The sequence below is a fragment of the Lathyrus oleraceus genome, chromosome 7 (assembly GCF_024323335.1).
Source record: "Lathyrus oleraceus cultivar Zhongwan6 chromosome 7, CAAS_Psat_ZW6_1.0, whole genome shotgun sequence".
Classification (NCBI taxonomy): domain Eukaryota; kingdom Viridiplantae; phylum Streptophyta; class Magnoliopsida; order Fabales; family Fabaceae; genus Lathyrus; species Lathyrus oleraceus.
In genome coordinates, this window is record NC_066585.1 from 403735199 (window position 1) to 403760238 (window position 25040).

General features: G+C 41.7%; 2 protein-coding genes across 2 annotated transcripts; both read right to left on the reverse strand.

Annotated features, from left to right (window-relative positions):
• Positions 1–1940: 1940 nt before the first annotated feature.
• Positions 1941–2342, reverse strand: LOC127104038 (proline-rich protein 3-like). Its single transcript, XM_051041255.1, has one exon. The coding sequence runs from the start codon at positions 2340–2342 to the stop codon at positions 1941–1943; it is 402 nt and encodes a 133-aa protein (XP_050897212.1).
• An 18506-nt stretch (positions 2343–20848) lies between these two features.
• Positions 20849–21229, reverse strand: LOC127104039 (proline-rich protein 3-like). The gene has a single exon (XM_051041256.1). The coding sequence runs from the start codon at positions 21227–21229 to the stop codon at positions 20849–20851; it is 381 nt and encodes a 126-aa protein (XP_050897213.1).
• Positions 21230–25040: the final 3811 nt, after the last annotated feature.

Genomic DNA, 25040 nt, shown 5'->3' on the forward strand with positions numbered 1-25040 from the left:
ATGATTATTTGAAAAATGAAAAGGGGCCCTACAACATGATCCATTAGCCTTGGGCAGAGCTAAGGATTTGAAAGGAAAAAGACAACAATTATTACTTTGACAAAGGAAAAATTTCGGGGATCTCAACCGCCTTCCAGTTGTTCAAAGCTGTCTCACACCGGTAAACCAAACATGGCTCATCTTCATTTGCGGTGCTATCTTCAATTGCATTGACTTGATCTCCATGGATGAATCCTGTGCTGAGGAATACTTCCTGGATGCTTCGGGTGTTGTCCTTTGTAGGGACTCGGGCTCCTTTCGCAGCGGAAGGCACATATCCCAGACCAAAGCGATCATGCTTCTCACGAATATTAATAAGTTGACCCCAACCTTCAGGGTTTCCTCCTTCGATACTAGACTTTGCGCTCCTCAGAGAAGCGAAAGATGAACAAGCTTTCCCAACAGGGTCCTTCATTTCCACAAAAGTGGCATTGGCTATTTCAAGAGCTTGGAAAGAAGTTTCCAAAGCGTCCTCATCAGCCTCAATATACCTGAAGGATGAAAGGTGACTGACCACAAAGTCCTCCTCTCCAGAAATGATGATTAGTTGATTGTCCACCACAAACTTCATTTTTTGATGTAGAGTGGAGGTGACTGCCCCTGCAGTATGAATCCAAGGACGTCCCAGCAAGCAGCTATACGCTGGATTAATATCCATGACTTGGAAATTAATCGGGAATACATGAGGGCCAATCAATATGGGCAATTCCACCTCTCCAATCACGGTTCTCCTGGAACCATCAAAAGCTTTCACTACCAAGGCACTAGGCTTCATAGTTGGTCCTTGATAAGATAACTTGGTGAGTGTTCTCTTTGGCATAACATTCAGAGAAGATCCGGTATTAACCAAAACTCTTGCCAAAGCATCATCCTTGCATTTTACTGAGATATGGAGAGCACGATTGTGATTTTGTCCATCCTCAGGTAATTCCTCCCCACTAAAGCTTAAAGTATTGCAAGCTGTGATATTGGTAACCACTCCATCAAATTGGTCAACTGTTATGCTTTGCGTTACATGAGCTTGGGCAAGCACCTTCAACAAAGCCTCCCTATGGGCTTGGGAGCTCAATAACAGAGACAGAATAGAGATCTTAGATGGTGTTTGATGCAACTGGTCCACAACCTTGTAGTCACTTCTCTTGATTAACTTCAAGAATTCAACAGCATCTTCGGATTGGACCACTTCGGGTTCTTTAGTGGGAGTTACAACTGTCAATTCCTTGGTCGGCCCTTGAGGAGTCACATTGAATTCAGGTGTATAGATTCGACCGCTACGGGTCATTCTGCTCATTCCTGCAATATTGGTGACGTCTTCACTTACAACTTCTGTCACTTCAACGTCTGAACTTCCTTCAACTACCTTATCCATAGCGGTAATCTCATATTTCCAAGGCACAACCTTGGTGCTCTCGTAGGGAAAAGGCGTGGGTATACATATTTCCACAGGCGATGGCTTACTATTCACTGGAACCACTCCACCACTATAATATGGGATTTCAACTGGTTCAGGTAAATTGAAACAAGGTTCAATTACCAACACGTCTTCGTTCTTCACAGCACTAGATATTTGAAGCACTCCTTTATCCATCAAATCTTGAATGTTGTCTCGTACCACCTGACATCCCTTTGGGTATGTGGCACACTCTTCACAATTTTCATGATTAACATTAATCATGCCAGCTTCCACCAATTGGGCATGGAATGCTGCCAAAGGAGTCTTTACATCATCCACCTTATCAACCGTAACACCAACAGAGGCGTCTTCAATGGCATTTACCGCAGGATTTCCATGGAGAGGAAGAGGATTGTTCTTCACATTCGGTCCCATGTCCTTAAAAGACAACATTTTGCTCTCAATCAATTCACGGACCCTATGCTTCAGAGCATAGCAACCCTCTAGGTCATGCCCGGGGGGCACCTTCATGGAAAGGACAGTGTGCATTAGGGTTGTACCATGGAGGAAGACGGTCAGGTGGGGGTCCCATAGGTCTGGGAACCACCAAACCCTTTTGCAACAAGGAGGGATAAAGCTCAGTGTACGACATTGGGATTGGATTGAAGGTCGCCCTCTCCCCTTGCCTCCTATTCTGGTTCTGAGCATTTTGCCTCGGCGCTTGAGCTCTCGGTTGTTGATAAACAGGAGCTGCTGGTACTTGTTGATAAGCTGGAGGAGCCGCAGCACGCTGTTGAACTGGAGCTGGTCGATAGACCGGAGGCGCTTGATAAGCCTGAGCAGGCTGTTGATTGAACGCAGGCGTCACAGCAGCCACGTATGGTTGCGGAGCATACTGGACGGGATACATGGGTTGTTGATAGGGAATTGGTTGTTGAACATATTGCTGAGGTGAATATTATTGTGGTCTCTTTCTTGGAGGAGCTCTTCCTTGACCATCAGTCACAACATTCGTTTCCCCTTCCTTCTTTCTAGGAAACCCTCAAGAGAACTTCTTTGGATTAGCACTTGAAGTTCCAGCTACAACCGCCAGTTTGCCATACTTTACACCATATTTAACACGAGCTCCTATAGCAACAAGCTCGGAGAATCCCAAAGAAGCACTTCCAACCATCTTCTCGTAGAATTGGGGTTGGACAATGTCGATGAACAGTTCAGCCAATTCCTTCTCAGCTAGAGGTGGTTCGACTTGAGAAGCCAGCTCCCTCCATCTCTGAGCGTACTCTTTGAAGGACTCCTTATCATGCTGAAACATGCTCTGCAACTGTCTTCTGTCAGGCGCCATGTCCATATTATATTTGTAATGTTTTATGAACGCGTCTGACAGGTCTTGGAAACACCTGATCCTATTCTGATCCAGACTCAAATACCACTTGGAAGGAGCCCCACTTAAGCTGTCCTGAAAACAGTGGATCATCAGCTTGTCGTCCTCCACGTGTGCAGCCATTTTTCGATAATACATGATGAGATGGCTCTTTGGACAAGTGTGCCCCTTGTATTTGTCGAAGTCCGGAGTTTTGAATTTTGCTAGAATCACCAACCCGGATACAAGGCACATTTCTTTGGCAGCAGATCCAAAGACGTGGTCTCCTTCTAGATCTCAGAACTTCTTCTCAAGGAGCTGCATGTTCTCATTTACCTCCCTGAAGTCCTCAAACCTTACTTCGTCACCAGCAACAGTTGAGTCGACAGTCTGATATATGTGGTTTTGATCTTCATAATGAGGAACATGCCTAGCATAGGCGGCTGGTGGAACCACAGTATGGATGACTGGACGTGCATCGGTGTAAACTGGTAATGGCACAACTTGTTGGACAGATAGCCCCATTTTGTGCACCACCTCCGCTCGGGGGACGAAATCATAGGGTAACCCATATGGAGGAAGGGTTGAGGGTAACGTCCTCTGAGGTGGGACTTCCACTGCTGGGCCCGTGGTCTCTGAAATAACGGTCGCTTGTGGAACCTCAAACCTGAAGGTTAAAGCTTGCAGCATCTCTCGCATCTGGGACATGCCTCCTTTGATTTCGTCTAGTTCAGCTCTAACTCGGGCGCTCTCTTGTTCTTGTTCAGCCATTCTCTGTCTTGCTCTGGCGCGAGTATTATACTGGTGTTGAAAATGTATGAATGCATGTATGGATGCATCTTGTTTTCAGAACTCTTGATTCAAACTAAGAGTTTTTCTTTTTATGCGTATGCAATGAATGGATGGATGCAATGTTTTTTTTTTGGGTACAGGTTCAAAGGTCCGAGGTATGGATAAATTTGATTGCTTTCCAAAACGGGGTTCTCACCGGGTATGATCTAGGGCTTTGTTACAAAGGATCCCTAGAGTCATTGATTCATAAGAATGTTTGACGCTTACGGGAAATACTTTCCGGTCGTCAACTCCATCAAGGGAATCTATTCTGGGTGAGGTTCTTGTACCGACTCTTACGAAGTATTCACCTCGGGAGTCCGCACTACGCAACCATCGACTCGGTTCTAGATAGGGTACTCAGAGTCATGGATTCAAAAGACTGTTTGACGCTTACGGAAAATACTTTCCGACGTCAACTCCATCTAGAGAATCTATTCTGAGCGAGGTTCTCGCATCGATTCTTACGAAGTATTCACCTCGGGAATCCATACTACACAACCATCATTTCTAGTTGGTCAGAGGTTCAATGTTCTAAAAGGTTCTTAGAGTCATGGACCCCTTTGAAACATTGAAGCTTACGAGGTATACACCTCGGGCAATAATATTTGCAAAAGGATCTACTCTAAGTGAGGTTCTCGTACCGACTCTTACAAAGTATTCACCTCGGGAGTCCGTACTACTCAACCATCGTCCTATCTTATGTTTTTTTCACTCTAGACTCGGGTGTAGAGTCTTTCCCACATGGTTTGCAATCAAATGCCCAAGTACCCAACACAGTGGAACCAATATACAACAAATATCAATATAACAATAAAGATAATAAAAGCAATAAATAAGGAAAAGCCACACAATTAAACAAACAAAGGCACACAAACGTCCTAACTAGGCTTGACTCACTTAGGGATTGGGTATGATCCCCAGCAGAGTCGCCATCTGTCGCACCTCGAAAAATGGGGATACGACTTTAAAGCGAAGCGCGATCGCACGCTCGCAATGATGGATTAAACAGAGTCGCCACCGAACTTTATTTATTCCTAAAAAGGAAAGGGGAAATATCGATAAAACCCAAGACAAAACGACAATGATATTGGTCGTCACAACCAAATCAGGGTTCGGGAGTCGATTACGCAAGGGGAAGGTATTAGCACCCCTCACGTCCGTTGTACTCAACGGGAACCATTAGGTCAGTTGTGTGCGTTAATGTTAGTTTGAAATGTTAGGCTTTAAGTTATTAGGTGGGAAAGAAAGAATAAAAGAAAGGAGAATATTTTTGGATTTTTGACGAAGGACTAAACCTAAGTTTTTTATTAGTGGGCCTGACAAGATTTATAAATCCTGCTCCTACGTATCTCAACAGAGAAATCAAGGCTTACGTAGTTCTGGGTAGAAAAATGTTTGTTTGTTGGTCGATTTTGGCGAAAGCTATATTGTATTAATCGACGAAAATATTGTTTTACCCAAAACAGATGAGGAGTGGACGCATACCACACATCGAACGGATTTATAAATCTACATTCGGAAAAGCGTCATTTATCTCTACTCAACAATCGTGGCTGAAACATTGTTTTGTATCACTTAAGACAATATATCTTTCATTTATGAAAAAGGTTCTTTGATTAGTCGCACGACGGCGAGAAAAGGGTTTGATTGGTTGGATGTATTTTGAGTGCTGGCGAGGACTTGGATGAGCGAGATATACATCTCGAATCCTAGTCTCAGGAGTGCGCGGTATACACCACGTTCCATTTCCATCTTTATTAGCAAAAGTGTTTAATAAAGATTAGGTATTTTGAGGTTTGATTGAGAAAGGATTTGAAGAAACCGCATTGACAATTTTTAGACGATGGCGAGAGCCAAGATAGGCGAGACATACGTCTCGAATCTTAATCTCAGGAGTGCGCGGTATACACCACGTTCCACTTCCATCTTATTGAAAAGGTCTTAACTATGAATTAACATTTTTTGAGTTTTTATTAGAAAAAATGGCTTGACGTTGAATCAAGCGTTTGGTGAAAGTTTGAAAGAAATGGAATAGAATAGGAGGGAGAAATGAATTGATTTGTTTATTGAGAAAATACTTGACGTTGGATCGAGTCATTATTTTTGATCTTTTGGAAATGGTTGATTTTATTCTTGTGTTAATGTCTAACTAAACAGTCAAAGAAATAAAACAGTAAAATTATTACACATCGGGGGAGTGGGGTACATTTTGTCAGATGGGGATTCAAAATACTTGAATAATTAAATCGGGCCCAAACAACAAATAATGCAATGTATGAGTGTAAGTGCAAGAGAACTGTCTCATTGTAAGAAGGCCCAAGAGTAAGCCATGTGAAGAAAGTAAATAACACAACAAGTTATATTTACAAAACACTTTAAAAATTAAATCGAAAAAAGGATAAAATCGGGATTTGCACGGATGGAAATTGAGGGACACACAAAACCTAAATAATGTGCTCAAAGCCGGTTTGCGCATGTTGACAATAATTGAAATGTCATATGCGATTAATCGAAACACGGCGAAATACTATCAATATATCGATAAAAATAATCATGGATGAACAACATGGAAATCGTTGAATCCATAAATTAAAATCGATGTTTAACAATTCAAATAAAATAAAAGGGTAAACATTATGAGGTGATTAAAACAAAATGTGAAATAGAAATTAAAAATGCTGTAAAATCAAATATGGCACCCACAAGTATTGAACCCAAGACCAAGGGTTTGCCAAAGCATTCCTTTACCAACTCCGCTGGATAAGCATCCTTGTCATATGGTTTCAAACGCTAATACATAATATAACAAAAGATGCACCAAACCTTTTAAATAAAACACAAAGTTGAAAACAGTAACGTGGAATAACCAGAGTTCAGTTTTCTTTCCATTTTGAACATCAAAATTTTAACAGGAAGCTAACATCACAAACAAACAGGCGGCAGTATTGTTAAATCAAACATGGAGTTCAAATCGGAACAACAACCATGGTTCCCTCAGAAGGATGCAAAGCATAATCGAAACATAGAAATAAAGCTCGGAAAGGAAGCTAACCGGTTGCGGCGAGCTCGACCGACGAATGTAGGTAAACGCTTCTCGTTCGCTGTCAAGAAAGATTTAAAGGAACTTCGGTGGAATTTCGATTAGGAGCGTTGCTTCAGAGAATCGGATAGGGTTTTTCTTTCTCTTCTTTATGGTTTCCTCTGTTGTTGGGATGTTTTGCCGTTTCGCCATCAAAGGAGTTCCTTAGGGACTTGCTGTTTGAACAGTATCCGCTAATGTTCTCTAGAAAATTAGGGGTTTTCAGCTCTCTTCCTTTGTTAGTAAACAATGGCCTATCTTTTATAGTCACACTGCTAGGGTCTTTTGAATTGCCCTCTGAGATCAAAGGGGTGTTGGACTTGGAAGTGCTTTTGGTGCTGCCAGTTTGTCTATGCTGTTTTGGTGCTTATTCTGAAAAAGGTAACATGTACCTTGTACTTCTTCTGTGAAAACGTTTTCATTTTTGTTGCTTGTGAACTTTTACTGCCTTACCAAGTTATTTTACTACAGTGAAAATGGAAAGCATCAGCAGGTCCACTGTGAATCTTTTTCCTCCAAACTATTGCCTCATGAACTGTGATTGGAATGCTGCTACTAGTGTCAATGTCACTACCACCATGGTCCTTAAAACAGAACTGGGAGATTTATTTATCAAGTCAGCCGCTATCTCACTGTAAATATCATTTTCTGCTGCTGAGCAGCTAAAACTGGGATCTTCGAAAACATGTTTAACAACCCTAATTGCTCTGAAAATGGCAACATCAACAAACAGGCTGTGCAGAAGAAATGCTTTTCTATCATACTGTGAACTTGGGCAGGAGGTTTTTTGCTAGTCGCCGACACTGAAGAATTATTACCCAAAACATCTTCAATTGTGTAGTTGTATCCGTATGACCGTTGTCCATGATTAGAATCAAACTGTCTATCCCCGACATCATCTAATACTTTGAATTTGTTGACATCTTGATCAATAGGATTGATATCCATATTTTTCCTGGACTGAAATTGATTTAGTGTAGAGAAATTATGATGCAAGAAAGTGTTTGGTCTTAAAGACCTGCCAACATCCTCAATATCTCTAGGAGTCGCAGCTTGGCTAGATTGAGATGCATCAGGTGCGCTTTTCACAACCTGTTCCTTCACGCATGAAGCGCTTGCCGTCCCATCAGCAGCATCAACAACTTCAAGCAACATCTGCTTTTCTCCACGAGCATTGTGTTCAGATGAATTCCTAGAAGACGGTCCTTGAGCTTGGTTCCGTAGTTCTGTTACGATTTCCCTGCTGAAGCGATGCCATCACTTCATCGGCGGAGTAAACTCTGTATTGCGTAACGCCTGCTTCTCTCAAAACAAGAGGCCTTCCAGGTGAAATCAAATCTCTTACAACTTCGGTATAAACCTCGAGATAGGACAGATGAACTACATGGTTTCCATCATAGCTTCTGGTCCTGATTTTACTGAAGAGACCCTTAATTGCCAACACCATCACTCCTGGGTTTTCTACTGCACCAAGCATTGTGTATGTTTTTCCAGCTCCAATGGCACCGTAACAGACAACTGTCCCATTCTTCCTTTGCATAACTGCTTCCACAAGTTCCGAGGTTCTGCGGTGTAAGTGTAGGTGCTGTGAACTGCTGCTATCAGTAACACCAACATTCAAATGAAAAGTTTTTTGTTTTTCTTCTCCTTATTACTGATAACATGGCTCTGCTTGGCTTCAGTTTGGATTAAAGCACGAACATCTTCTAAAATAATCTTGCAAATCCCGATAACCTGATGGTTTGATTGAGATTCCCATGTTATTTTCTTCCTTCTTATATTATAGGATTTAACGTGTTTGGTGGTTTGAAAATGAACTGTTATTGCAGGATGATATCGCACCGCATTGAGTTTCTCTGAGGTCTCTAAGCACCATGGTCGGTTCAGAAATTAAACTGGCATTGACGTGAGATTGTGTAACTGTTTATCATCGATCAACATTCCGTTTAACTTATCAATTTGCATTCTTTGCAGGTTCGGCATTCTCAAGTTGGGCAAAGCTAAAACCTTTAGACTGGCCAGAACCAACAGTAGCCATTTCGCAAAACAGGATGTGTCCAACAGTAGAAAAAGTGTCATGCAAAGCCCTAGAATCAAATGTCTTGTCCAAATTCTTCATAAAATACTTGCGTTTCTTAGCTTGTGGTAGGATATCAAAAATGTCATTATCCGTCGACAGACTGCTAGCAACATTTACATCCTTTACATGAAAAGGCTTTCCACCAGTGCTACCAGGAACGTTTGGAGTGTTGGCATTTGTAGATCTGTCATAAAACACAGGGTGGAGCTGAAAGAAAGCGATGGATGTCGTTGAACTTGCCACGACCCTCAGCCTCTAGATCACACGCAAGTTGATGATTTCTCTCCACAAGATTCAAAAGCTTGTCAAAGAAGCTCTCAGGAAATATAACCTTCATTGTCCTAAGGGCATTGGCATTTATATTGTGAAAGAAATAAGTATACCTCAAATGTATGGACTCAAAGACCACAATGGAAGCAGTTCACCCGTTCTGAAACGTTCATTCCAAAATGTGAATGTGTTATACAACTATCAGCTGCACAATCCCAAGACCCTGTGTAATTGCTTTCTGCTGATTCTGCATGAAGCTCTGCAGTCACAATGTACTCATTTATTGCGAGCCGCGTTTGACGTATGTAGTGAGTATTAACAAAACTTTCCTTTATGATGGTTATCTGGTGACCAAAGTGGATTCCAAGTCTTTGGTAAATACAAATAAAGCACTTGCATGAAACTATCGAAAATAGCAGTTTACGGCTTGTGTCATAGTAGTGGATGCTCATGGGAAGGAATTTTGGCTAAGTGTACATCTCATGGTTCGGGATGTACTTTTGGCGGATCTCCTGTTGTTTGCCGCATGTGCGGGATTTAAAAAGTGCATCTCCCTTGGTTCCTTTCTTGATTTTATTAGATGTGTCGGTCAAAGTCATAGGAGTGTCATACCCAATTGCAACATCTGCAGCCAGCATAACAGACTCTGCTGCCATTTCAAAAACATGAGCAAGGGGCAAGTATGCCAAGCACACGTCCTTACTACCCAGATTTGGAATCACTGTCATAACAGCTGCTGTAGTGGCTACAATATTCCCGTGCGTAATCATGACACCCTTTTGCAGACCTGTACTGCCACTTGTATACATGACAACTACAACAACATTCTTGGAAGGCAAGCTTGGTTCGACAAGACTTTCTTTCCCAAGTTTCTCAACTTCACCGAAAGATGCAATTGTATAGTTGCTCAAACCTTCAGAAAAAGCATGTTCCTCTTGGCTATCGTCTTAAAAGTAAATTATATTTTGCAAGGATGTTAGTTTTGATCTTATTGGTTCCAACTTATTCAACAGCTTTGCGTCACAAATCGAGATATATATGATGGGACCATAGCCAAAAAAAGTGTTGTTGTCAAGCCAGCTCCGGAACCCTTAACCTCCTTCATTAATAGATAAGTTGCCCACGAGGCAAAGGCTGAGAATATAGGTGCTGTAAATACACAAACAGTTTCAACCGAGAGAGGTACGTTCAAGGAATTCAATACCCACGACAAGGTGCCTGCTGTCAAGGTCAAACCAGGATAGACAGTCCCGCCAATGACAAATTCAGTCATGCCATATCGCTCCAATAAGCGATGCCCGGTGGTGGATTCCCATTCTTGCATAACAGGTTGAGGAAGTGCAGAGGACCCACACATCATTAGACATAGGTTCTTTGTGCTAGATGCAGAAGTGGCTCGCAGCTCTGGATCCATGGCATGATAACCTTGTATTAATCGAGTGTACATAGTTAGAACTCCGGTGAATACAGTTATAGCATCATCAGCCTCATATCCTTCAGTTGGATATGACTCACGCCATCTCTTCCAAATTCCACTGACACTAAATTTCGGAAGAAAACTCAACTGTGGAACCGACGTAGAGAGGGGCGAATAAACCATTGAAAAGTCCATGGACATGATGTAATGGTAGACAATGCAAAAACCGGTCAGTTGATGTGTACTCCCATGCTTTTGTCGAGGCTTGGACCTGAGCAAGGATGCTTCTGTGTGTATAAACAACTCCCTTATGCTTCCAGGAAAATTCTATCTGCATCATTTTCTCCATTTTTTGAATGTCCGTTGTTGCTCTTCTCGGAGGACTTATTAGGAATGGGCGGAATATGAAAAAAACCGAGAAGATGTTTTGTTGGCAATGTTTTGCATTGACTCACTATGATCTTCAGTACTTAGTATTGCAGACACATCCAGATTATTCATCACATACAGGAGCTCTACTTCTGGATAACTGAGTGCAAGTGGTACAACAACACCTCCGCTAAACCAAGTTGCAAGTATTCCGACAACAAATTCGGCAGACGGCTTAGCTACAATTCCTATACGAACTCTTCCAAGATTTCCCTTCACATCATTAAATACCTCGCTGAAAGGAATTCTCAAGTTGATCCAGCGGTTGAAATAAGATGGCTTTCGTATTTTCTTGAAACGACACTCAGATTCAAGCATCACACGACAGTCCCAGCTAGACCATGTAACCACAACAAAGTTGGCATTCTTTATTCCCTTTTTCTCGAGCCATTTGTCATGCCTCAGTAGAGCCTCACTCAATGTAACACCTCTGTCTACCTGAATTTGCTGGATACAGGTCAGATCCTTGCAGAAGTCATTCAGAAGCTGATTGCAGGTAGGCTTCACATAAGTTTGAAAACATGCTTCCAACTGACCAGTGACACTACTCACTATGACAAATGGACACTCAATTATTTCTTGAGGATGGGGATTTTTATCCTTATCACAGTTTGCCTCAAAGCTTATGACCACAAAATACTGAAATTCTTGATATTGCTCCCGCGAGTAACCCTGAGATAACATATTAATTGGAACACACTGGAGCTGGTTCTCGACAGGATAAGGATAAAAGTGGCTCTCAAAAGCATTCATTTGACACTGCTGCAGCTTGTGAGGATTAAAATGGCAGGCTGTCCAGGCACTGTAGTCATGGTGATAAGCAGGTTTACTGTGAAATTCATTGGAGCGCTCAAGAAACTCACTGCCTAAACGACGTTGGATTCGGGAACATTCCCAGCTGAATGATGACCAGGCGCATCTGTAAATTATGTATTTTTTGGATAACCTACGATTTGCAATGAATGAAAATTGGTGTTTCTTGTAGCAAGACAAGGATCTCTCTTTGCATCTTAGAAACTTCATGTATTCATGTGATGAGATGTTTTTTTGATTATAAGTTATTCATATGCCATGTACATGGATGATTATGATTGAATGAATGAACGAAGTAATCGAACTACGAATGAGTATGTGGAAATTCTTGAATATGAATGGAATTTTTTTTCAATGTGAATGAAGAAAAATATGAATGTAAATTTGGAATGTGAAAAACGTAAAAAAAAAAGAATATGACATAGTAAACATGAACATGAATGAAGGATATGAAGGTGAATGAAGAAAGAATACAAACGAGTGATTGATGGGGAAAAAATTTCAGGGTCAAAATCAGGGCATGACAGTTCCCCAATTTAAACATCCTCCACCAGAGGAAAATGAAACATCATTTTTCATTGGATCGCAGTGGGGGATGGTTAAATACCATGGAGACCCAGATTTTGAACCTGAAAAATGAAAATGCTATGATATGATATGCATGGATGCAAGACTCTTTATTTTTTTGAATTTATTTGTTAGGGATACAAAGATGCTACTAGACAGACCAGTCTATGGGGAATGCTGATGGTACACAGGGAGACAGACAAATGGTAAAAACCAACTCGCTGAGGAAAACAATCTTGATGGAGAATCAGACACACACTAGAGAGTATTCAAAGTGAAATTCGATGAACGACACTTAGAATACAAGAAATTTCGGCAGTAAGTTTACACATGACTTATTAAACCCAAACATAGAGAAATTTCTACAACAGGTTCATACATGACCTGATAACACCGAAACAATCATAGAGAAAGATTCTTCAAACCAGGTTCATACATGACCTGGTAATACCGGAATAAAGGCTCAACAGCAGGTTCATACATGACCTGACAATGCTGAGGAATATCAAGAAGTTCTGACAGCAAGTTCAGACATGACCTAACAACATCAGAAAAATCAAAGAGAGTGTATCAACAGGTTCATACATGACCTGAGAACACTAAAATAATCATAGAGAAAGATTCTCCAAAACAGGTTCATACATGACCTGGTAATACTGGAAAGAAAGCTCAACAACAGGTTCATACATGACCTGACAATGTTGGGGAATATCAAGAACGGTTCTGACAGCAAGTTCAAACATGACTTGACAACAAATAGGAAAATTCAAAAAGAGTGTATCAACAAGTTCATACATGACCTGACAACACTGAAATAAACATAGAGAAAGATTCTTCAAAACAGGTTCATACATGACCTGGTAATACTGGAATGAAGGCTCAACAACAGGTTCATAGATGACCCGACAATGTTGGGGAATATTAAGAATTTCTGACAGTAGGTTCAGACATGACCTAACAAACTCAGAAAAATTCAAAAAGAGTATATCAACAGGTTCATACATGACCTGATGACAAACTTGAATACTTTGAGAAAATTTCTAGAACAAGTTCATACATGACTTGACAACATTGGAAAGATTCTTCAAAACAGGTTCAGACATGACTTGGGAATATTGGAATAAAAGCTCAACAGCAACAGGTTCATACATGACCTGACAATGCTGGAACATCCAAAGAATTTTCAACAACAGGTTCATACATGACCTGACAACACTTGATTATTCAAAGAATTTTTAACAGGCAGGTTCATACATGACCTGACGACACTTGATTATTCAAAGAATGCTCAAATAAAAGGTTCATACATGACCTGACATCACTTGGGAAAAATCAAAAGGAGTTTTATCAATAGGTTCATACATGACCTGAGAATATTGGAAAACATACAAAGCAAGTTTCATCAATAAGTTCATACATGATCTAACACTTTAGAACACATCTGATAGTTCTGGAGATTTCTCACAAGAAGTTCATCCAATCACAGATTTTGGAGATTCCTAACAGGGAATTTATGCAAAACAAAGATAAGCGGGAGTCTTCTTATAAGTAGATCATCCACGCAAAAGGCTACAATGATTCTTTACAGAGAAATCAAACAAAACCAAGATCATTGGAGTTTTCTAACACGAAAAACCTCCAAGCTTCTGGGAACTCCTCAAGATGATGAGTCATACATGACTTTCACGGAACCATCAGGAAAGACAGGGTATTCAAATTCTCTGTACGTGCCAACAACAATTGGACTTTGACCGTAAGCAATGGATTACAACCAGATTCTTTAACAGATTTTGCCAACAACAATTGGACTTGATGAAAGTCATTAGTAAACAATTACCGGCTACAACGGAGTTTGCCAACAACAACTGGACTTGAAATGATGTTGGCGACAACCAAACTTCAGATATCAATCACAAATGTATTTACAAACAGACTGACAGTGATGCCAACGACAATTGGGTTTAAAATAAATGTTGGTTACAACCCGACCTTAAAGGATACCAGTTACAAATGGATTTGGTCTAAGATACTGGTGACAACCAGACTTAACAAACGATGCTAGTAACAACTGGTCTCAGAGGTCAAGGGATACAATCAACAACGAGACCTGAGATTATGCAAATGAGCGCGAAGCGCTTTGGGCTATGCATGATTTGGATTTTGCTTATATGCATGATGTATGAATGATCATGAAATGCAAATGCTGACAATATACAGACTGGAAATTAGGGAAAGCTTTATGGAGGTACTGAATCCTCAACACCAATAACTCAACCGAAGGAGTGAGTAAATGCATCAAAGGAGGATCTATCAAGCTGAACAGTTACAACTGGCCCAATAATCCTTCCAGAGAATGATAAATTTGTGCTCTCTAGAGATAGATGTTGATCATCCAAGGGGAGTCTTGCAACTTGAGACTTGCGGGGAAAGACGAAAGATTTCCTTTTAATATTTCCACATGTCAAAGCAAAATTGCGTTTCTCAATATGTTGAAAAAAATCTTTTTGAGTTCAAAATTTCATTATTAACCAATAAATGACACTTTGCATAACAAAGAAAATAAAAAAAAAAACAGCAAATGATAGAATTTGATGGGCAAACTTGTATTTATTCAAGAATGGCAGCACACAAATAGCGTAGCTCCATGGAATATTACAAATTTGAAAATGGCAATAGGGAAAGGTTTACATTGAATCGCCATGACTACTACTATCCCTAATAACAATGACTCCACGAGACCTCGCTTCTGAAGGGAGTAACTAGATTGATCTTCCATTTTTAGCTCTTCTGTGTTGATCAGTGACGAACCGATGCAGTCTATGCCCTTTGTCCCTAATTTTTGCCTGGATCGCCCTTTCGGGTTTTCAATCCACCGGGACGCTCTTTTTTGCCTAAGTCGCCCTTTCAGGTTTTCGACTTAGCGAGCTACCATTTTTTTTATATCCCTAACTTTTGCCTAGACCGCCCTTTCGAGTTTTCAGTCCACCGGGATTTGTTAGGCATAGTATCTTTTGACTACATCAGAGTTCACAGGGTGAACGAGCTCTTCGCCATCCATAGTTGTGAGAAATAGAGCACCTCCAGAGTATGCTCTCTTTACAACGTATGGGCCTTCATAGTTGGGAGTCCACTTCCCAAGTGAATCTTTGTGTACTGGCAAGATCTTCTTGAGCACGAGATCTCCTTCCTTGAACTCTCGAGGACGGACCTTCTTGTCAAATGCCTTCTTGATTCGTTGTTGGTACAATTGTCCATGGCACAGAGCGGTCATCCGCTTCTCATCAATGAGATTAAGTTGATCATAGTTATTCTGGATCCATTCAGCTTCATCCAGCTTGGCTTCCATCAATATTCTCGTGGAAGGTATCTCTACTTCGATTGGGAGGACTGCGTCCATCCCATACACTAAGGAGAATGGGGTTGCCCCTGTTGAAGTGCGGACTAAGGTCCGGTATCCATGCAAAGCAAAGGGTAGCATCTCGTGCCAATCCTTATAAGTTTTCACCATCTTTTGCAGGATCTTCTTGATATTTTTGTTGGCAGCTTCAACAACACCGTTCATCTTTGGACGATATGGAGAAGAATTATGGTGGTCAATCTTGAAACTCTCACATAATTCTGTCATTGTCTTATTGTTCAAGTTTGAACCGTTGTCGGTGATGATCTTGCTTGGGATTCCATAGCGGCAGATAATCTCCTTCTTGATAAAGCGAGCAACCACATGTCTCGTCACATTGGTGTAGGAAGCAGCCTCTACCCATTTAGTAAAGTAATCGATGGCGACCAGGATGAAGCGGTGACCATTGGAAGCTTTAGGCTCTATAGCACCAATCATATCGATGCCCCACATTGAGAAAGGCCAAGGTGATGTTAAAACATTCAGTAGTGTTGGCGGTACATGCACCTTATCAGCATAAATTTGGCATTTATGACATTTTCTTGCATAGCTGAAACAATCGGACTCCATGGTCAACCAGTAATAGCCAGCTCTCAAAATCTTCTTGGCCATGGCATGGGTCCCAAAGGATCCTTCATGAATTTCCTTGATTAACATGTCTGCTTCGTGTCTATCCACGCATCTGAGCAGAACCATGTCATGGTTTCTCTTGTAAAGCACATCATTGCTCAAAAAGAATTTGGACGATAACCTCCTCAGAGTTTTCTTATCCAACAATGTAGCATCTTCTGGATACTCTTGATTTAGAAGATATCGCTTGATATCATGAAACCAAGGTTTACCATCAATTTCTTCTTCAATCAGCTGACAGTAAGCAGGCTCATCTCTTCGCTCGATTCGAATAAGTGGAGCTCCATTATGGAATCTGACTTGGTACATTGATGCTAATGTTTCCAAAGCGTCAGCCACTTGATTTTCTACTCCTGGGATGTGATGGAAAGTGATATCGTCGAAGTATTCTATCATCTTCACAACATGAGCGCGATACGGGATCAGCTTCGCATCGCGGGTCTCCCATTCACCTTTGACCTGATAGATCACCAAGGCTGAATCTCCATACACCTCAAGGATCTTGATTCAGAGATCAATTGCAGCTTCAAGACCAAGGATACATGCTTCATATTCGGCGACATTATTTGTACAATCAAAGCACAACCTTGCTGTGAAAGGGGTAAAACCACCATTTGGATTCATCAAAACAGCTCCCACACCATGACCACTGTAATTGGAAGAACCATCGAACACGAGCTTCCATCGAGATCCTGGTTCTGGTCCATCATCTGGGCCTGAGGTCTCACAATCTTTTATCACCATGATATCCTCATCGGGGAAATCAAACTTCAACGGCTGATAGTCTTCAACTGGTTGGTGAGCAAGATACTCTGCTAAAACACTCCCCTTGATTGCCTTCTGGGTTACGTACTGGATGTCGTACTCTGACAAAAGCATCTGCCAACGGGCAAGTCTTCCAGTCAAGGCAGGTTTCTCAAAGATATACTTTATTGGATCCATTTTTGAGATCAACAAAGTGGTATGGCAAATCATGTACTGCCTTAAACGACGAGCGGCCCATGCTAGTGCGCAACAAGTTTTCTCCAAAAGCGAATATCGACTTTCACTATCGGTAAACTTTTTACTCAGATAGTAAATAACATGTTCTTTCCGACCAGTTTCGTCATGTTGCCCCAACACGCATCCCATTGATCCTTCAAGCACAGTCATATACATGATTAATGGCTTTCCTGGGACAGGTGGAATCAAAATAGGAGGCTCTTACAAGTATTGACGGATCTTCTCAAAAGCATTTTGACAATCAGAATTCCATTCAACATCTTGGTCTTTTCGAAGCAATTTGAAGATAGGCTCACACGTGGTCGTCATGTGTGAGATAAACCTTGAGATGTAATTCAAACGTCCAAGGAAACCTCTGACTTCTCGCTCGGTGCGTGGAGCAGGCATTTCTTGTATAGCTCGGACCTTGTCAGGGTCCACCTCAATTCCTCGTTGTCTAACGATGAAACCAAGCAACTTCCCTGAACGGACACCGAATGTGCATTTTGCAGGGTTTAATCGTAATCTAAACTTTCTGAGGCGTTCAAATAGCTTCTTCAGATGGCTCATATGATCTTCTTCATTCTGAGATTTAGCGATCATGTCGTCAACATAGACCTCTATTTCCTTGTGCATCATATCATGGAAGAGAGTGATCATAGCTCTTTGGTAAGTTGCCCCACCATTTTTAAGGCCGAAAGGCATTACCTTATAGCAAAAAGTTCCCCAAGGGGTAATAAAAGTGGTCTTCTCCATGTCGTTTGGAGCCATCTTGATTTGGTTGTATCCCGAAAAACCGTCCATAAAGGAGAAGACAACAAATCTTGCAGTGTTGTCTACCAGAGCATCAATGTGTGGTAGAGGGAAATCGTCCTTTGGACTAGCTTTGTTCAGATCCCTATAGTCAACACACATCCTCACCTTTCCATCCTTTTTGGGCACAAGTACAATGTTAGCTACCCATTGTGGGTACTTCGCCACTGCGAGAAAACCAGCGTCAAATTGTCGTTTGACTTCTTCATGAGTTTTCAGAGCCATATCTGGTCTTGTTCTTCGGAGTTTCTGTTTTACTGGCGGGCAATCTGGCTGAAGTGGCAGCTTGTGCTCAACGATGTCGGTATCTAGACCTGGCATATCCTGGTATGACCATGCAAATACATCCACATATTCTTGTAGCAGCCTAACCAATCTCTCTTTGATGCTTGCTTCAAGCGTGGTACCGATTTTGACTTCTTTCTTCTCTTCCTCTGTGCCAAGGTTGATTGTTTCCACCGGTTCTTCATGTAGCTGAAGGGCTTTGGACTCGTGCTCGAGCAGCCTTGCCAATTCGTCGGGGATGTAACAATCTTCTTCACCCTCTTCTTCCGCTTGGTAGATAGGGGAGTCAAAGTTATGAGAGGTAGTAAAGTCATTGGATTCAACGGGGTTATCATTTATTCTGCATGTTTGAATGATTGATTTCTTTTAGAAAAAGTAAAAATAAAAGATGCATAAATGAAAAGTTTTTTTTTGTTTTTGAAAAGATTGCCATTTTCTTAAGAGAAAGCAAAATAAATGAATAAGAAGAATTTAACAAAATGCCTTTCATTCATTGATAATGATTATTTGAAAAATGAAAAGGGGCCCTACAACATGATCCATTAGCCTTGGGCAGAGCTAAGGATTTGAAAGGAAAAAGACAACAATTATTACTTTGACAAAGGAAAAATTTCGGGGATCTCAACCGCCTTCCAGTTGTTCAAAGCTGTCTCACACCGGTAAACCAAACATGGCTCATCTTCATTTGCGGTGCTATCTTCAATTGCATTGACTTGATCTCCATGGATGAATCCTGTGCTGAGGAATACTTCCTGGATGCTTCGGGTGTTGTCCTTTGTAGGGACTCGGGCTCCTTTCGCAGCGGAAGGCACATATCCCAGACCAAAGCGATCATGCTTCTCACGAATATTAATAAGTTGACCCCAACCTTCAGGGTTTCCTCCTTCGATACTAGACTTTGCGCTCCTCAGAGAAGCGAAAGATGAACAAGCTTTCCCAACAGGGTCCTTCATTTCCACAAAAGTGGCATTGGCTATTTCAAGAGCTTGGAAAGAAGTTTCCAAAGCGTCCTCATCAGCCTCAATATACCTGAAGGATGAAAGGTGACTGACCACAAAGTCCTCCTCTCCAGAAATGATGATTAGTTGATTGTCCACCACAAACTTCATTTTTTGATGTAGAGTGGAGGTGACTGCCCCTGCAGTATGAATCCAAGGACGTCCCAGCAAGCAGCTATACGCTGGATTAATATCCATGACTTGGAAATTAATCGGGAATACATGAGGGCCAATCAATATGGGCAATTCCACCTCTCCAATCACGGTTCTCCTGGAACCATCAAAAGCTTTCACTACCAAGGCACTAGGCTTCATAGTTGGTCCTTGATAAGATAACTTGGCGAGTGTTCTCTTTGGCATAACATTCAGAGAAGATCCGGTATTAACCAAAACTCTTGCCAAAGCATCATCCTTGCATTTTACTGAGATATGGAGAGCACGATTGTGATTTTGTCCATCCTCAGGTAATTCCTCCCCACTAAAGCTTAAAGTATTGCAAGCTGTGATATTGGTAACCACTCCATCAAATTGGTCAACTGTTATGCTTTGCGTTACATGAGCTTGGGCAAGCACCTTCAACAAAGCCTCCCTATGGGCTTGGGAGCTCAATAACAGAGACAGAATAGAGATCTTAGATGGTGTTTGATGCAACTGGTCCACAACCTTGTAGTCACTTCTCTTGATTAACTTCAAGAATTCAACAGCATCTTCGGATTGGACCACTTCGGGTTCTTTAGTGGGAGTTACAACTGTCAATTCCTTGGTCGGCCCTTGAGGAGTCACATTGAATTCAGGTGTATAGATTCGACCGCTACGGGTCATTCTGCTCATTCCTGCAATATTGGTGACGTCTTCACTTACAGCTTCTGTCACTTCAACGTCTGAACTTCCTTCAACTACCTTATCCATAGCGGTAATCTCATATTTCCAAGGCACAACCTTGGTGCTCTCGTAGGGAAAAGGCGTGGGTATACATATTTCCACAGGCGATGGCTTACTATTCACTGGAACCACTCCACCACTATAATATGGGATTTCAACTGGTTCAGGTAAATTGAAACAAGGTTCAATTACCAACACGTCTTCGTTCTTCACAGCACTAGATATTTGAAGCACTCCTTTATCCATCAAATCTTGAATGTTGTCTCGTACCACCTGACATCCCTTTGGGTATGTGGCACACTCTTCACAATTTTCATGATTAACATTAATCATGCCAGCTTCCACCAATTGGGCATGGAATGCTGCCAAAGGAGTCTTTACATCATCCACCTTATCAACCGTAACACCAACAGAGGCGTCTTCAATGGCATTTACCGCAGGATTTCCATGGAGAGGAAGAGGATTGTTCTTCACATTCGGTCCCATGTCCTTAAAAGACAACATTTTGCTCTCAATCAATTCACGGACCCTATGCTTCAGAGCATAGCAACCCTCTAGGTCATGCCCGGGGGGCACCTTCATGGAAAGGACAGTGCATTAGGGTTGTACCATGGAGGAAGACGGTCAGGTGGGGGTCCCATAGGTCTGGGAACCACCAAACCCTTTTGCAACAAGGAGGGATAAAGCTCAGTGTACGACATTGGGATTGGATTGAAGGTCGCCCTCTCCCCTTGCCTCCTATCCTGGTTCTGAGCATTTTGCCTCGGCGCTTGAGCTCTCGGTTGTTGATAAACAGGAGCTGCTGGTACTTGTTGATAAGCTGGAGGAGCCGCAGCACGCTGTTGAACTGGAGCTGGTCGATAGACCGGAGGCGCTTGATAAGCCTGAGCAGGCTGTTGATTGAACGCAGGCGTCACAGCAGCCACGTATGGTTGCGGAGCATACTGGACGGGATACATGGGTTGTTGATAGGGAATTGGTTGTTGAACATATTGCTGAGGTGAATATTATTGTGGTCTCTTTCTTGGAGGAGCTCTTCCTTGACCATCAGTCACAACATTCGTTTCCCCTTCCTTCTTTCTAGGAAACCCTCCAGAGAACTTCTTTGGATTAGCACTTGAAGTTCCAGCTACAACCGCCAGTTTGCCATACCTTACACCATATTCAACACGAGCTCCTATAGCAACAAGCTCGGAGAATCCCAAAGAAGCACTTCCAACCATCTTCTCGTAGAATTGGGGTTGGACAGTGTCGATGAACAGTTCAGCCAATTCCTTCTCAGCTAGAGGTGGTTCGACTTGAGAAGCCAGCTCCCTCCATCTCTGAGCGTACTCTTTGAAGGACTCCTTATCATGCTGAAACATGCTCTGCAACTGTCTTCTGTCAGGCGCCATGTCCATATTATATTTGTAATGTTTTATGAACGCGTCTGACAGGTCTTGGAAACACCTGATCCTATTCTGATCCAGACTCAAATACCACTTGGAAGGAGCCCCACTTAAGCTGTCCTGAAAACAGTGGATCATCAGCTTGTCGTCCTCCACGTGTGCAGCCATTTTTCGATAATACATGATGAGATGGCTCTTTGGACAAGTGTGCCCCTTGTATTTGTCGAAGTCCGGAGTTTTGAATTTTGCTGGAATCACCAACCCGGATACAAGGCACATTTCTTTGGCAGCAGATCCAAAGACGTGGTCTCCTTCTAGATCTCAGAACTTCTTCTCAAGGAGCTGCATGTTCTCATTTACCTCCCTGAAGTCCTCAAACCTTACTTCGTCACCAGCAACAGTTGAGTCGACAGTCTGATATATGTGGTTTTGATCTTCATAATGAGGAACATGCCTAGCATAGGCGGCTGGTGGAACCACAGTATGGATGACTGGACGTGCATCGGTGTAAACTGGTAATGGCACAACTTGTTGGACAGATAGCCCCATTTTGTGCACCACCTCCGCTCGGGGGACGAAATCATAGGGTAACCCATATGGAGGAAGGGTTGAGGGTAACGTCCTCTGAGGTGGGACTTCCACTGCTGGGCCCGTGGTCTCTGAAATAACGGTCGCTTGTGGAACCTCAAACCTGAAGGTTAAAGCTTGCAGCATCTCTCGCATCTGGGACATGCCTCCTTTGATTTCGTCTAGTTCAGCTCTAACTCGGGCGCTCTCTTGTTCTTGTTCAGCCATTCTCTGTCTTGCTCTGGCGCGAGTATTATACTGGTGTTGAAAATGTATGAATGCATGTATGGATGCATCTTGTTTTCAGAACTCTTGATTCAAACTAAGAGTTTTTCTTTTTATGCGTATGCAATGAATGGATGGATGCAATGTTTTTTTTTTGGGTACAGGTTCAAAGGTCCGAGGTATGGATAAATTTGATTGCTTTCCAAAACGGGGTTCTCACCGGGTATGATCTAGGGCTTTGTTACAAAGGATCCCTAGAGTCATTGATTCATAAGAATGTTTGACGCTTACGGGAAATACTTTCCGGTCGTCAACTCCATCAAGGGAATCTATTCTGGGTGAGGTTCTTGTACCGACTCTTACGAAGTATTCACCTCGGGAGTCCGCACTACGCAACCATCGACTCGGTTCTAGATAGGGTACTCAGAGTCATGGATTCAAAAGACTGTTTGACGCTTACGGAAAATACTTTCCGACGTCAACTCCATCTAGAGAATCTATTCTGAGCGAGGTTCTCGCATCGATTCTTACGAAGTATTCACCTCGGGAATCCATACTACACAACCATCATTTCTAGTTGGTCAGAGGTTCAATGTTCTAAAAGGTTCTTAGAGTCATGGACCCCTTTGAAACATTGAAGCTTACGAGGTATACACCTCGGGCAATAATATTTGCAAAAGGATCTACTCTAAGTGAGGTTCTCGTACCGACTCTTACAAAGTATTCACCTCGGGAGTCCGTACTACTCAACCATCGTCCTATCTTATGTTTTTTTCACTCTAGACTCGGGTGTAGAGTCTTTCCCACATGGTTTGCAATCAAATGCCCAAGTACCCAACACAGTGGAACCAATATACAACAAATATCAATATAACAATAAAGATAATAAAAGCAATAAATAAGGAAAAGCCACACAATTAAACAAACAAAGGCACACAAACGTCCTAACTAGGCTTGACTCACTTAGGGATTGGGTATGATCCCCAGCAGAGTCGCCATCTGTCGCACCTCGAAAAATGGGGATACGACTTTAAAGCGAAGCGCGATCGCACGCTCGCAATGATGGATTAAACAGAGTCGCCACCGAACTTTATTTATTCCTAAAAAGGAAAGGGGAAATATCGATAAAACCCAAGACAAAACGACAATGATATTGGTCGTCGCAACCAAATCAGGGTTCGGGAGTCGATTACGCAAGGGGAAGGTATTAGCACCCCTCACGTCCGTTGTACTCAACGGGAACCATTAGGTCAGTTGTGTGCGTTAATGTTAGTTTGAAATGTTAGGCTTTAAGTTATTAGGTGGGAAAGAAAGAATAAAAGAAAGGAGAATATTTTTGGATTTTTGACGAAGGACTAAACCTAAGTTTTTTATTAGTGGGCCTGACAAGATTTATAAATCCTGCTCCTACGTATCTCAACAGAGAAATCAAGGCTTACGTAGTTCTGGGTAGAAAAATGTTTGTTTGTTGGTCGATTTTGGCGAAAGCTATATTGTATTAATCGACGAAAATATTGTTTTACCCAAAACAGATGAGGAGTGGACGCATACCACACATCGAACGGATTTATAAATCTACATTCGGAAAAGCGTCATTTATCTCTACTCAACAATCGTGGCCGAAACATTGTTTTGTATCACTTAAGACAATATATCTTTCATTTATGAAAAAGGTTCTTTGATTAGTCGCACGGCGGCGAGAAAAGGGTTTGATTGGTTGGATGTATTTTGAGTGCTGGCGAGGACTTGGATGAGCGAGATATACATCTCGAATCCTAGTCTCAGGAGTGCGCGGTATACACCACGTTCCATTTCCATCTTTATTAGCAAAAGTGTTTAATAAAGATTAGGTATTTTGAGGTTTGATTGAGAAAGGATTTGAAGAAACCGCATTGACAATTTTTAGACGATGGCGAGAGCCAAGATAGGCGAGGCATACGTCTCGAATCTTAATCTCAGGAGTGCACGGTATACACCATGTTCCATTTCCATCTTTATTGAAAAGGTGTTTAATAAGAATTAGGTATTTTGAGTTTTGTTGTGAAAACTGACTTGACACTAGATCAAGTATTGATGGACGTTTAAGAGAAATTTGAATGAGTGTTTGAGAGAAAACAAAGTGGATAAATTTGGATGATGGCGAGAGCTAAGATAGGCGAGACATACGTCTCGAATCTTAATCTCAGGAGTGCGCGGTATACACCACGTTCCACTTCCATCTTATTGAAAAGGTCTTAACTATGAATTAACATTTTTTGAGTTTTTATTAGAAAAAATGGCTTGACGTTGAATCAAGCGTTTGGTGAAAGTTTGAAAGAAATGGAATAGAATAGGAGGGAGAAATGAATTGATTTGTTTATTGAGAAAATACTTGACGTTGGATCGAGTCATTATTTTTGATCTTTTGGAAATGGTTGATTTTATTCTTGTGTTAATGTCTAACTAAACAGTCAAAGAAATAAAACAGTAAAATTATTACACATCGGGGGAGTGAGGTACATTTTGTCAGATGGGGATTCAAAATACTTGAATAATTAAATCGGGCCCAAACAACAAATAATGCAATGTATGAGTGTAAGTGCAAGAGAAC

Bases quoted from the DNA above. Each gene is read 5' to 3' on its own strand.
- LOC127104038 (XM_051041255.1), bottom strand. From the start codon at position 2,342: ATGTATCCCGTCCAGTATGCTCCGCAACCATACGTGGCTGCTGTGACG.
- LOC127104039 (XM_051041256.1), bottom strand. From the start codon at position 21,229: ATGTATCCCGTCCAGTATGCTCCGCAACCATACGTGGCTGCTGTGACG.